Source organism: Sciurus vulgaris (assembly GCF_902686455.1).
Source record: "Sciurus vulgaris genome assembly, chromosome: 5".
NCBI lineage: Eukaryota > Metazoa > Chordata > Mammalia > Rodentia > Sciuridae > Sciurus > Sciurus vulgaris.
Window position 1 is genome coordinate 115,180,589 of NC_136465.1, and position 12,438 is coordinate 115,193,026.

Below are 12,438 nucleotides of genomic sequence, written 5' to 3' on the forward strand. Positions count from 1 at the left end.
CTTAAGAGGAAAAACTCACACTTTTAAGATTAGCAGAATTTATTTGAGCAGTTATAAACAGAACAAAGTATAACCAAACCATAAAACCCACCAGTGAATTGGACAGACCTCAGAACCAAAGCAGCTTCAGAGAACTGACAACACTGAGGGGAAGGGCGCCGTAGAGAGAGCTTAACTGGTTCCAGCTTAAATGGTTAATCGGTTAAAGAGCCTCCCACAATTAACTAGGGGTCAAATACTACAGTTCAACTTCCTATTTTCATATTGGGTTCTTTTTTTTTTTTTTTTTTTTTTTTTTTTTTTTTTTTTTTTTTCCCAAATCAATGGCTTCCCAAAAATATTCTTTAACAAGCCCAAGGAAGAGCAGTTTCCTCCCCTCCGTTTCTCCGTAAGAGAGAGCTGCTTGTGACTAAGGGGCTCCTGGTCTGGAGACCAAGGTGATCAGAGTCCTTCCCAGCCAACTGGAGGCAAAACAGATTGCATGCTACTATTGCCACTGCCAAAGGAATGCAGCAAAACAGCTGCTAGCAGCTACTGAGCCCCTGATGTGGGCCAGGTGGGTGCTGAGCCACAGGGAAGATACAGGGGTGAGGAGTCCCCAGGGAGAAGTAGGGTTTTTCTACTAATCTATTAATCATTGTAGTCAGCATTTATTGAGCACTTACTATGTGACCCAGAGCAGCCTAAGCACTGGCTGTGTGGTAGCATGGTATTCTTTATACTAGTTATGCCCCATTTGCTTCCTCCCCACCCCAGAGCTATTCTCTACCTGCCTCTCCTGCTGTGGGCTGCTCCCCTGCTCTCTGACCTCCAGTGTTGACCAAAGGGAAACATGAACAGGAGTCCAGGAGGGGGAGAGAGAGGGCAGGTCTGATTTCCGGCTCCCTCTTTCCTTCCCCTCTGGGATTACAGTTTCCAGAGATCCCTCCCAGTTCCAAGCCCTCCACATTTGCTCCTGCCACTTCTCTTGTCTCTTCAGCTCCACGCAGGGTGACCACCTCCTTCTGATTTTCTCAGGATTGTCCCAGGTTCATCCCCTCAGTCCTGGACAACCTGGGGTGTTTGAGCACCCCAGCTCCAGGGGTGGTAGCAGCTTCCCAGCTAGTCTCTGACCTCCTGGTTCTCCAGGCCCAGCTGCAGGGTCACAGTCTCACCCACCCACGCCTCCTTCACACAAGGCTGGGAAACTTCTTCTTGGGTCATTTTGATGGAGGACCCATGGAGCTAAGGAAAAGGGCTTCCTTCCCCCTGGTGCAGGGTGAGGATGGCGGGATGCCCCACAGCCCGGGTATGGAGTTGAGAGCTAAGCCAGGTTCCCGCCTCAGTCTGTAAAGGGACAAGGGGAAGGAGCAATGGCAGAAGCCACCTGACTGCCAGGGAGGGTGAAGAAGGCATCCTCCTAGCCCCTCCTCACCCCAGCCCAGACTCCCACACTGCTGGCTCCCTGCAGAGCTCTCGGGGAGAGAGAGAAAAGGAGGGGGACTTTCCAGCTTCATGTTCAGACAGGCCTGAGGATGGGTTGGCAGCTCAGAGAGGGGCAGGGGCACAGTTTCGGCCTCCAGTCCCCATCAGAGCCCCCAGGCATGAGCTAAGCTGAGATTCCCTTCCTAGGTACAGAAGAACCTGCCCAGAGGTCCCAGGCCAACAGAGGAGCTGAGTCCCCAACAAGAACCAGACAGACACAGAGCTCAGGACAGCAGCAAGTGCAGCTCAAATGTGCTGGGGACAGGAAGGGTCCAGCGAGGAAATTAAGGAAGATTTCCTGGAGGAGAAAAATTGATAGAGAGATCCATGGTGTCCTTAGTGGCCCCATCCACACCCCCAGAAGCAGCCCTATCATTCAAGTCAACTTAGCTCTCTGGTCCTCACTTCCAGGGTGACAAAGAAATGTCATCCTGAGTGAGGTGGGCAAGTTGGGGGCCAGGCTGAACGGCAGGAAAGAGTAGCAGAGAAGCAGCATGTTGCCACAGGGAAACTCCACCTCTGTCCTTCGGCCTCCCCCAAAATGTCCTTTGAACCCATATTGAAGGTTATTGCTCAGCATCTGGGTGAAATTATTAACCTGCTGGGCATTCCTATCCAGAAGTGCAAGGGCCAAATTAAGACTCAGAGATGAGAGGTGGGGGCAGGTAGCAAGAACCAGGCCAGCCGCCCCACAAAGACCCGGAGCCGGGGCATCACTGGGGTGGGAGTGAAAGAGACGACACAGAGGGACTTTCCACAAGGCCCCGTTTCCCAGCCTAGGAGATCTGAAGTAGTCACAGGAGGCCCTCCCTCTGACCCTGAAGGCCAAGGGCTCTGAGAAGGAAGATCTGGTGTCAGAGGTAGGAGGGATTATGCTGGAGACCCCAGAAGTAGACAGGGTGGGAGAAACGCAACACCCAGCAATTGCCAGAGTAGCCCCAGTACCATTGCAGCCCCTCAAGTATCGTTTGCCCTGGGTAAAATTTGGGGGAGGGCAGGAAGTGGGGAACCAGGGGAGAGATGAAGGAAGATGCACCAGGGAGAACTGGATGCTGTGTCACTTCACAGAGACCTAGAGCAGGGTGTGCCATGGGTGGGACAACAGTGAGCTCTCTTGGTTCCAACCTCCAGCTTCAGGTCTCAGGACTCCCCGCTCCTCCTAAAGGACAAGCTTTGGAATAGAGATGTAGCCTTGCAAAGCCCAGCCAGGAGATTTTCCAGCTCAGCCTGAAGGCCACGGAAAAAGGAGAGAATGTGGTCAGCTGGCTGGAGGACCAGGCACAGTGCACCTTGATTTAGGATGGGCAGCATGCAAATAAGATGCAAATCAGCATGCAGAGCAAGACCAACCAGGCTGAGCACTCAGAACAGGAGGCAGGTGGGACCTTCTTGACTGTCTTCGAACCTACGTAGGCTTCTTTGAGCTGCAGGCCGTGGACATGGAGTTGACCGCACAGAGCTGGGGGATGAGGTGGGAGCCAATGGGTTCAGGAGGGCGGCGCCGCATCACTCAGTACATGATGGACGTCTTCACACTTGACTCCACTGTTTTCTTCAGGATGGTGCCGCGGCTAGAGCTGCAGCTGGAGCCAGAACCAAAGCCAGAGCCAGACACAGAGCAAGAACCCAAAGCAGGTTCCTGTCCAGAACCTGGGATGGCACTGAAGCCTCCAGTCACAATGCTGGAGCAACCCGACCCAAAGCCACCTCTCCGGCCTCCTAGTCCTCTGGGTCCACAAGTGCCCACTTGGCCATCACCAACTCCTCCGGACACCACAGCACTGCCTCCTGCTGTTGCTGCCAAGAAATACACCAGGGTCACAGCAGGGTCCTCATTGCCCCATGGAAATACCACTCTAAGTCCCCAGATACTCACAGATAGTGACCTGGCTGCTGTATTCCCCTGACATCCTAGGGGGAAAGGACAAGAGGAAGAAATGCTAAGAAAGTCTTCGAAGAATGCATCCCCTAGTGTTTAAGCCTCTAGAAGAAGCTCCCTATCCTCTCAGCATAGAAAATCCAGTCCCCAAATGAAAATCCCTCCCAGCAGAGTCCATTGCTCTTAGCTCACAGGGTCAGGAGATCTCTCAGAATCCACCATCCCTGCCCCTTTTTTTAATATTGGGGATCGAACCCAGGCACACTTTACCAATGAGCCACACCCCCAGCCTTTTTTATTTTTTGAGACAAGGTCTCACTAAGTTGCTCAGGACCTTGCCAAATTGCTGAGGCTGGCCTCAAACTTGGAATCCTCCTGCCTCAGCCTCCCAAAGTTGCTGGGATGATAGGCATGCTACACTGCCACTGGCCTCAGAATCCCCTTTGACAAGGAGAGTACTTTGTTGGCATTCCATCCTCCTCCTCCACCCTACCGCATATTCCCAGGTCCCTCCAAGCTGCCCCACCAGCACTCCTCGCCCTCCAGCAGCCTGCGGTAGGTGGCGATCTCCACATCCAGGGCCAGCTTTGTGCTCATCAGTTCCTGGTACTCCCGCAACAGTCGGGCCATGTCCTGCTTGGCCATCCTCAGAGCGTCCTCCAGCTCATCTAGTTTAGCCTGAGCGTCCTTGAAGGCCAGCTCCCCACGCTGCTCAGCATCAGCAATGGCTGACTGCAGGTTGGCATTCTAGAAAGTGGTAGAAATGAGGGAGAAAGTGGCTGGAAGTCCAACACGGCTTCCCAAAGCACCCACTGTGGATATAGCCGGAGGGATATCATCCTCATGAGCTCAAAATCAGCCATGACCACCCCACTCCCCAGTTCTAAGGAACGGTATAGCTTCCATGCTTCCTTAGCTCCTACAGTGAGTTGAATAGGCTCCTCCAATTTTTTCCTGCCCACCCAGAACCTCAGGATGTAACTTATTTGGAAATATGGTCTTTACTGGCTCTCATGATGATGCCATCCTGCACCTAGGGTGACAACTCACCCAGCAGCTACTGGCCTCATCAGAAGGAAGAGGACGTAAATACAGACACAGAGAAGAGGCTGTGTTCAGACAGACGCAGAGGTCAGAGTGATGCAGCAACAAAGCAAGGAAAGTAGCCAGGCGTGGTGGAGCACGCCTGGAATCCCAGCGACCAGCCTCGGCCACTTAGGAAGGCCCTAAGCAACTTAGCAAGGCCCTGTCTCAAAATTTTTAAAAAACGGGTGGAGGGACTGGGGATGTGACTTAGTGGTCAAGCACCCCTGGGTTCAATCCCTGATACAAAAAAAAAAAGAAAGAAAGAATTAAAGAGCCCCTGGAGCCACAAGAAGCTAGGAAGGACCTCCTGCCCCCAGCAGAACCTTCAAACAAATCACCTGATTTCAGACCTAGAGGTCCCAGAACTGCAAAAGAATATAGTTCTTGGTTGTTTTAAGCCACCAAGTTTATGGCAGTTCAACTGCCTAGGAAACTAATACAAGTCCCTTGAGCTCAAGAGATCCTCCCCATTTCTTCCCCTGCAACCAAACATTTAGAGGGCTTCCTGTCCTGTATGGGCGCTTATCCTCAAGTCTCAGCTTGAGGGCAGCCAGGGTCCTTAAGTTTCTGGGGACGGCCCTGTGACAATGTTCTGTCCTGTTGCTTAGTCCATCAAACCACTGCCTTGAGCTTCCGTCTGAGACGCAGCCTCCACGTGTGTTCTCCAGTTAGCAGGGAACCCGGGGAAAGACAGGCTCCCTGCCTCACCAGACTCACATCCAACCGAAAAGGAAGCAGTTCCCTGAAGGCTCCGCTCCGCTCCCACACGGGCACCCACAGGTGGGACGTCATCTCCACTCTACACCTGAAGAAGCTGAGGCTGAGAAAGGTGAAGGGTGGCAGAGTAGGAACCTGATGCCCACCCAGGACACTGGCATCCAGCACCTGGGACCTGGCACAGGGGCACCCGGGCCATTAGAAAAAGGGCACTTGATCCCCAAGAGGGATCTCATAAGAAACGCTTTGGTCTCTGCTCACCACTCTCTGTGGTTCCCAAAATTGACTCTTTGGGTTTGGAGAATCTGAGTGCAAAAACTTGAAAACTTATTAAATCGAAACCCTTCCCAACTAGGAGTGAGCGCTCTGCAAGGGGCAGGGAAGCACGGCCCTCCGTGCACCTGCCCTTCCCCCTCAGAGGCTTGTGAGTCACCTGCCTAAGGAGGGTACCTTTCTCTGGGCTCCGACCCTTCCCAAAAGGGGACCAGATAGTCAGTGATTGACCTTGAGTCCCTGCTTGGTTTGAAGAATAAGAGTCCAAAAAAAGAGATGAGAAAAGAGATTCATGGGTTTATACCAAAAGGACTTAAAATCAGCATACTACAGTGATGCCTCCACATCAATGTTTACAGCAGCTCAATTCACAATAGCTAGATTGTGGAACCAACTTAGATGCCCTTCAACTGATGAATGGATAAAGAAACTGTGGCATATATACACAAGGAGTATTACTCAGCCATAAAGAAGAATAAAGTTATGGCATTTACAGGTAAATGGATGGGGCTGGAGAATACCATGCTAAGTGAAATAAGCCAAGCCCCAAAAAAACAAAGGTCAAATGTTTTCTCTGATACATAACAGGGGTGGGGAGTGGCAGGGGTGTAAGAGAAGAATGGAGGAACTTTGGATTGTGTAGAGGGAAATGGGGTGGGAGGGGGCAGGAGCAGGAAAGATAGTGGACTGAGACAGACATCATTACCCCATGTACAGGTATGATTGCATGAAAGGTGTGAGTCTACATGGTGTACGACCATAGAAATGAAAAGTTATACTCCATTTGTGCACAATGAATCAAAATGCTGTCTGTAAAAATGAAAAATAAATAAGTAAATTTAAGAAAAAATAAATAAAAGACAAGGAAAAAAAATAAAAGAGATTCATGAAACTATCTAGCCAAAAGCAAGATGTCCCCTGAATGTGGACCACTCCCCTGGGGTTGTGCAAAACAGGGGCCCTTTCCTGAAAAAGCCAACAAATAGCCTGGAAGTCTCAGAAGGAAGCTGAATTCATCCCAGAGGATACATGGGGACCTCTCCACCCCAAGTTATCCAAAGCCCCATTTGGGTGTCAAGGCTTCCCACAACCCACTGGTGAGCTAGGCTTGGAGAGACTGGCCCTGGGGACAGCTGAGGCACAAGGCAGTGAGCAGAGGCGGACCTGCTCCTTGAGACTGGCGATCTGACTCTGCAGCCTCTTGATCGCTTGCTGCAGCTGGGACATCTGGGCCTTGGTTTCCTTCATGGTGTCCCCATGAATCTGGGCTGATGCCTGAAGCTCCTGGTACTGAGGGGAACAGAGGAGACACCAGTGGTTGAGAAGACTGCCACCTTTGACCCCAATACTGAGGAAACACCACCTCCCCGCCTTTGGAGATGTCTCTCCACATCCTGGTCTTCAAGATGTGGGTTAACTGCTTGAGACACTGACGTAGCTGTTGTGCCTATGGAAGACCAGTTTGTCTCCCACAGTTGCCCTGCAGAGGACATGGTCCTGCCCACCCAACCCTGGACCTTCACGGACGCTATCAGAACTACCCCAGTGGAACCAGGTTGGGTGACCACCTAGGGTGTGGACACGGAGACCCAGCCATTTCCAGCACTGTGCCATCCCCCCGGCCCCAGCACCTTGGTCCGATACAGGGCCTCCGCCTCAGCCTTGCTGGTCTGGGCGATCTCCTCATACCGGGCGCGGACTTCAGCAATGATGTCACTGAAGTCCAGGCAGCGGTTGTTGTCCATGGACAGCACCACAGACGTGTCACTTGCCTGGGTCTGCAGCTGACCCAGCTCCTACAGGAAAGACTGTCTCAGTGGCCACCAACGACCACTCCGTCTCCCCTGGAACCCTCGGTTGGGGAGGATGCCTGAACCTCTGCCCACATTCTGTCAGCTGGCCACCCTCATTCACATTTAGTGGCATTGCATGTGGCCTGCCCTCTGTGAGCCTCAGTCTCCCCACCTGAAAATAAGGCCATAGAAGTGGTCTCTAGTGACCTTTGCAGCTTGGCCGTTAAAGGAAATGGCCTCAAGACCCAAAATCACCTGTCCCCATCACTCCTCTGTCCCTTTATCACTCTCCTTGCCCACTTGCTCCTATGCTCCAGCATGTGGCCTCCTTGCATTGGCTTAAAGACACCAGTACGCGTGGCTGTGAGCCATAACACTTGCCCACAATCCCAGACGCCCGCCTGCATGAATTTCCGCACCTCCTTCAAACCTTCACTTTAATTCTATCTTCTCAGTAAGGCCTAGTTGAAGTCACCACCTGCCCCACATTCCCATCCCTCCTTTCCCTATTCTCCATTGAGTCTGTCACCTTCTGTCAGGCAACATCATTATTCACAAGCCCAGTGCTTATGTCTGTCTTCCAAAAGAAAACAAGCTTTGTGGGTTTTGTCTGGTTATTTCCTGATATATCCACACAGTAAGCTTTCAATAACTGATTGTAGAATGACTGAATAACCACAGATCAAGCCACCCTAACTGGCTTCTCCTCCTGGTCACTCCCCACATGGCCACAGGGCACCTGCCCACACTGTCCCCTTCTCCGCTCTGGCCTGCCCTGGGCAGATCCTCACTTCTTCATACAGACGCTTCAAGAAGCAGAAGTATTCTCTCAGAGCTTCCAGCTTGCCTTCCAACTCCATCTTACTCAGGAAAACCCCATCCACGTCCTGGAGACAGGGAGACAGAAATCATGTGTGTTTCACTTCCTCTTTGTGAACTTTACGCTGGCTTGGAGTTCTGGGCACCCACTGCCCAACGCCCACTCTCCAGATGCCCCTGGCTTCCTCCTCCAGCCCCACCCTGTCCTTCTCTCTTCTTTGCCCTACACTGGCCCATGCCACCTTCTGGAAACTTCCCTGATTGCCTCCACTCCTTCCCCACCCACTCCTTCAGTGATACCAGAACTCATCATGTAGAGCCTCAATTGGATCTAGTCCTAAAGTCCCTGTGTCTAGAAAGATGCCCGTGTCCCAGGGGGTGGGGGCCTGCAGGTGGAGTGGTGGGGTGACCTCACTCAGGATCACCACCTTCTGCCTCCCCATCTAGGACCAGGCTCCGTGCACAGCAGGGGCTCAGGATCTGAGTGGAGCTCTTGACAACCCCTCACCTTTTTAAGGACCACAAAGTCATTCTCCACTGTGGCATGCTTGTGGGCCTCCTTCTCGTACCTGCCAAGTAAATCAAAAGGGACAGTGAGGTGCCAGGCCAGGGCCCACAGCCCTCCTCCCAGCATGTCCTCCCTGAGGAGGGCTCCCTGGTTTTAGATGGTCCAAAGAAGAAACCTTGGCCAGCCCCATTCTGCTTTCCTGCCAGGAGGCTTTGTCACCTCTTAGCCATGTCCCTGTGCCACTCTTCCAGCCCATGTCCCTATGATGACAGGTCACATTACTTCACAGCTTCTAGCGCACATTCAAATGCCTGTTCTCACTTGCCACTCACACTCTCCTCTGCAGTAGGCCGTTTGGGTTATTAGGGGAAAGGACTGGACCAAGTTCCCACCGACGATCAGCCAGCCATAGCAGACCCAGAACCCAGGCCACCTGGCCCAGTCCTGGGCTCCTTCCTGGGCCTTCCTTCCTCCTCTTTAGAGCCCACTCCCAACAGTTCTGGGGGGTAAGAAGGGTAGATGACCTTTCCCCGGTGCATAGATATGGAAACTGGGCCTGGGAGAGGTACAATGGCCTGCCAAGGCCACATGGCCAGTTCTTGCCACAGTCTCTCCACCCAGGCCTCCTGCCAATTGAGGGCTCTCTCCACACCACCAGGTGACCTACCTTGGAGCCCAGAACCACAGCCCAGCTGTGAATCATGCCCTAGAACTGGGGATGATCCCAATAAATTGATTTCCTTCCACCCTGTGAGACCAGAGAATATCTGAGTCATTATAGCCCACAGCCTGCTAAACAGGAATTAATTTCTAAAAAAAAAAAAAAAAAAAGCCACCAAGGCATTGTCTAAATAGCTCTTCCCAGCCCAGGAACATGGGCCTGTGGGAAATGGGCCTCGGCCCACTGGAAACAGGTCACCCCAACCTTCCTCCTCTGAATCTCTCCAAACCTGGGTGGAAGTGGGGGCTGTGGGGTCTCCTCTACCCATAGCAGGTGGGGCCCTTGTGAGTCAGGGAAAAGAGGACACAGAGCAGGACAGGGAAGGAGTCATGTACCCCTGAGCACCCAGCAAGCAGGAGGCTGCAGAGCCCCCGGCCCTCCCAGACCCCACCGGGGAAACCCCAGAACCTACTTGGTCTTATACTCCTCCTCCTGGTCCTGGCAGGCCTTCAGCTCGGCATCCAGAGCCCCTCGGTCTCTCTGCAGTTGCTCCAGCTGCCTCCTGAGATGCACCAGGTAGTCCTCGAAGACAGGCTCCAGGCCCCGGGGACTGTCACTCACCTCCAACTGCTGCAGCAAGTGCCACTTGGTCTCTAGGACCTTGTTCTGCTGCTCCAGGAACCGCACCTGCAACCCCAGCACAGGGCCCTGAGACTCCTGTGGGACTCCTCAGGCAACCTCTGCAAAGTAAAGCTTCGGGGACCCTTCCGCCAGCACCCCTTCCCCACCTTCCAACCCCGCCTGGGCAGGAAGAGCCTGGTGGCCTTTCATCAGAGCCTGAACACATCAAAATGACTGGACGGTCTAACAGGGAAGGGTCTTCCTACCGCAGGCCAGCCATTTTCTCTCCCTGAGCCCCTGGAAAACAGGGCCTCAGTGTACCCAGACCGCTTGCTGCCAAAGTGACTAGAAAAGTGGGAGAGGAAGGACGGACTTCCCCACTCCCAGTCCTTCAAGAGAGCCCCCTCGGAGGCGGACAGGAACCAGGTCCAGTTGACCCTCACCTTGTCAATGAAGGAAGCAAACTGGTTGTTGAGGGTTCTGATCTCTTGGGTCTCCTGCGTCCTCACCACCTGGAACTGGGGGTCGATCTCTATCTTCAGTGGGGTCAGCAGATTCTTGTCGATGGTCACTTCCTGGATGCCCCCCGGAGGGCACAGGGAAAGCCCAGGCCCCCCACTCTTCTGCCCCATCCGCACCCCCAGCCTTCCCCTCGACCCCCAGCCCCGCCCACGAGAGCCCCCTCTGCACCCGCTGAAGGAACTGAGGCTCCTGCTGCTGAAGCTGCCCCGGCTGTGGCCCCCTGAGAGAGCAGAACAGGCCGAGCGAGCGCTGAAGCCCCTCTGGGTCCGGCACGGGGACAGAGACATGGCAGAGACAGACAGTCACACAGATGCAGACAGACAGACGGATGGTCAAGGTGTGTGTGTTCCTGCCCCGGGGCCCTGGCACGAGACTTTTATCCCCTCCCGTACCTGGGTTGGGCCTCAAAGAGCAAGATGCTCTCTGCCTGACTGTGTGTCACTCGGCTCCGGCTGACCTACTCTGACACACCTGGGGAATGGGTGTCTCACACGTGCAGAACTCAAGGAAGAAGGAGACCCAGGCCCTCCCCTGGGAGCCCCTGGGCTGGTGGGACAGATGGGCCTGGCCTAAAGTCAAGGAAGCAACTGGGGACCTGGAGCAGTGCTGAGGATGGGGAGGGACAGTCCCAAGCAAAGCTACAGAAGGTCATTCAAGGAAGGCTTTCTGAAGGAGGGGGGAAGGAGAGGAGGGATATCCAGGGGACAGGGAGGAGGAGGGGGTCAGATGAGGCATGAGAGTGTCCTGGGGAGGCCGACCTAAGAGAATGAGCCTCTAAAAGGAGGCTCTAGCTTAAGGAGGCCAGGGAGGAAGGCACCGTGGAGCCGGGAGGTGAGCAGAGGTATCGATGCCATCGTGAGCTAAAAGACACTTCAGGATTTGGAAATGACAGAAAAGCAGGGTTTCCCAGTTCCTCCTCCCGCCCAACCCAGTAGTCAATCACCCACGAGGCGCCACCTGCTCCAGCCGGTAGCTACCTCCAGGATGAGCCCAGCCTGAGTCCCTGTCCCTCCCGCCCTCACGGTGCCAGGCCCATCCACCCGGGGCCAGTTCTACGCATCCAGGGTACACATCAGAGGCTCCCAGTCTCCAAAATAAAATGAGCTTTTAGAAGACTGTATTGAAGGACTGAGAGCAGAAACAGGGGATGCGGGAACCTCACAGATGGATTCTGCCTCGGAGCAGAGGCTGGCCGGCAGAGGAGCACACGGTTCCCCTCCTGCCCAGCCAGGGTCCCCAGGGAAGGGCGTCCAGCAGGTGCCTTAGGCTCCTCCCTGCCGGCCTACATAATTGGATGGCCCTGATTCTTAGGAATGTCTACAATGTCTTTAAATGGCAAGAGGTCTATTCCCCTCTTTTCTAGAACCCAGTGCCTTCTAAGATAGGATACCCAGGCCCTTGACTACGCAACTCAAGTCAGACACTCAGCATGCTGGACAACCAAGAGGTATGCCATGAGGAAGTCAGCTCAGCAATGAGAACGATCCCGCAGGCGCTCCGCCTGAGGCCAAGGGCCGTGAGGCGTCCTAAGCCCCTTCCTCCCTCCCAGGGGATGGCACTGAAGGGGAAGAGAGGCAGGGCCTTTGATGATGCGAGCAAAGCAGGTCAAGGGATGAGGGACCAGGCAAGGAAGAAGAGAGAGGAGAAAGACCCAGGAGCAGGTGGCGCGTCCCCGGGAGAGGAAGCTGCCCCAGAGTCAGAAAGGGAGAGCTGGTACCGGCCTGGGGTCCACTGGGAACAGCTCCAAACCCTCGCCCGGGGGACTGCTTTCCAGAGGCAAGTTGGGGGCCTTCCCTCTGGGTGTGGGATGTGCTCAAAAATGGGCCACATGAACTAAATTCTGCCATCGTTCCTTCTCCACGTTAAGGGTGAAGGACAGAAGTCACACTTGGCATGGGACCAAACCCACCTGCATGGAACTTCCCCATATTTGTGATATTATGGAGCCGCAAGGGAGCTTCAGTGTCATCTGATCCAGTGTCTTTGTTTTAGGCTTGAGGACTCTGAGGCCCCAGGGGTGTGGGGCAGGGGTGGAGACTGTGCCCCTCCAGTAACCTGCAAGGTTGCACAGGTGACCTCAAAATCTGCTCCCTGC

The 12,438-nt window shown here is 54.0% G+C and overlaps 1 protein-coding gene across 2 annotated transcripts; it reads right to left on the reverse strand.

Moving 5' to 3' along the window:
* Nucleotides 1–21: 21 nt before the first annotated feature.
* KRT78 (keratin 78) lies at nucleotides 22–11,238 on the reverse strand. Of its 2 annotated transcripts, none has more exons than XM_079140895.1 (9): nucleotides 10,265–11,238; nucleotides 9,673–9,887; nucleotides 8,540–8,600; nucleotides 8,004–8,099; nucleotides 7,051–7,215; nucleotides 6,584–6,709; nucleotides 3,870–4,090; nucleotides 3,341–3,375; nucleotides 22–3,255 (listed from the first exon to the last, which is right to left on the reverse strand). In XM_079140895.1, the coding sequence occupies exons 1-9, from the start codon at nucleotides 10,628–10,630 to the stop codon at nucleotides 2,975–2,977; spliced, it is 1,566 nt and encodes a 521-aa protein (XP_078997021.1). In that variant the 5' UTR covers nucleotides 10,631–11,238; the 3' UTR covers nucleotides 22–2,974. The 2 variants fall into 2 exon arrangements, with proteins under 2 accessions (XP_078997021.1, XP_078997020.1); XM_079140894.1 differs by having other exon boundaries at nucleotides 22–3,261.
* Nucleotides 11,239–12,438: the final 1,200 nt, after the last annotated feature.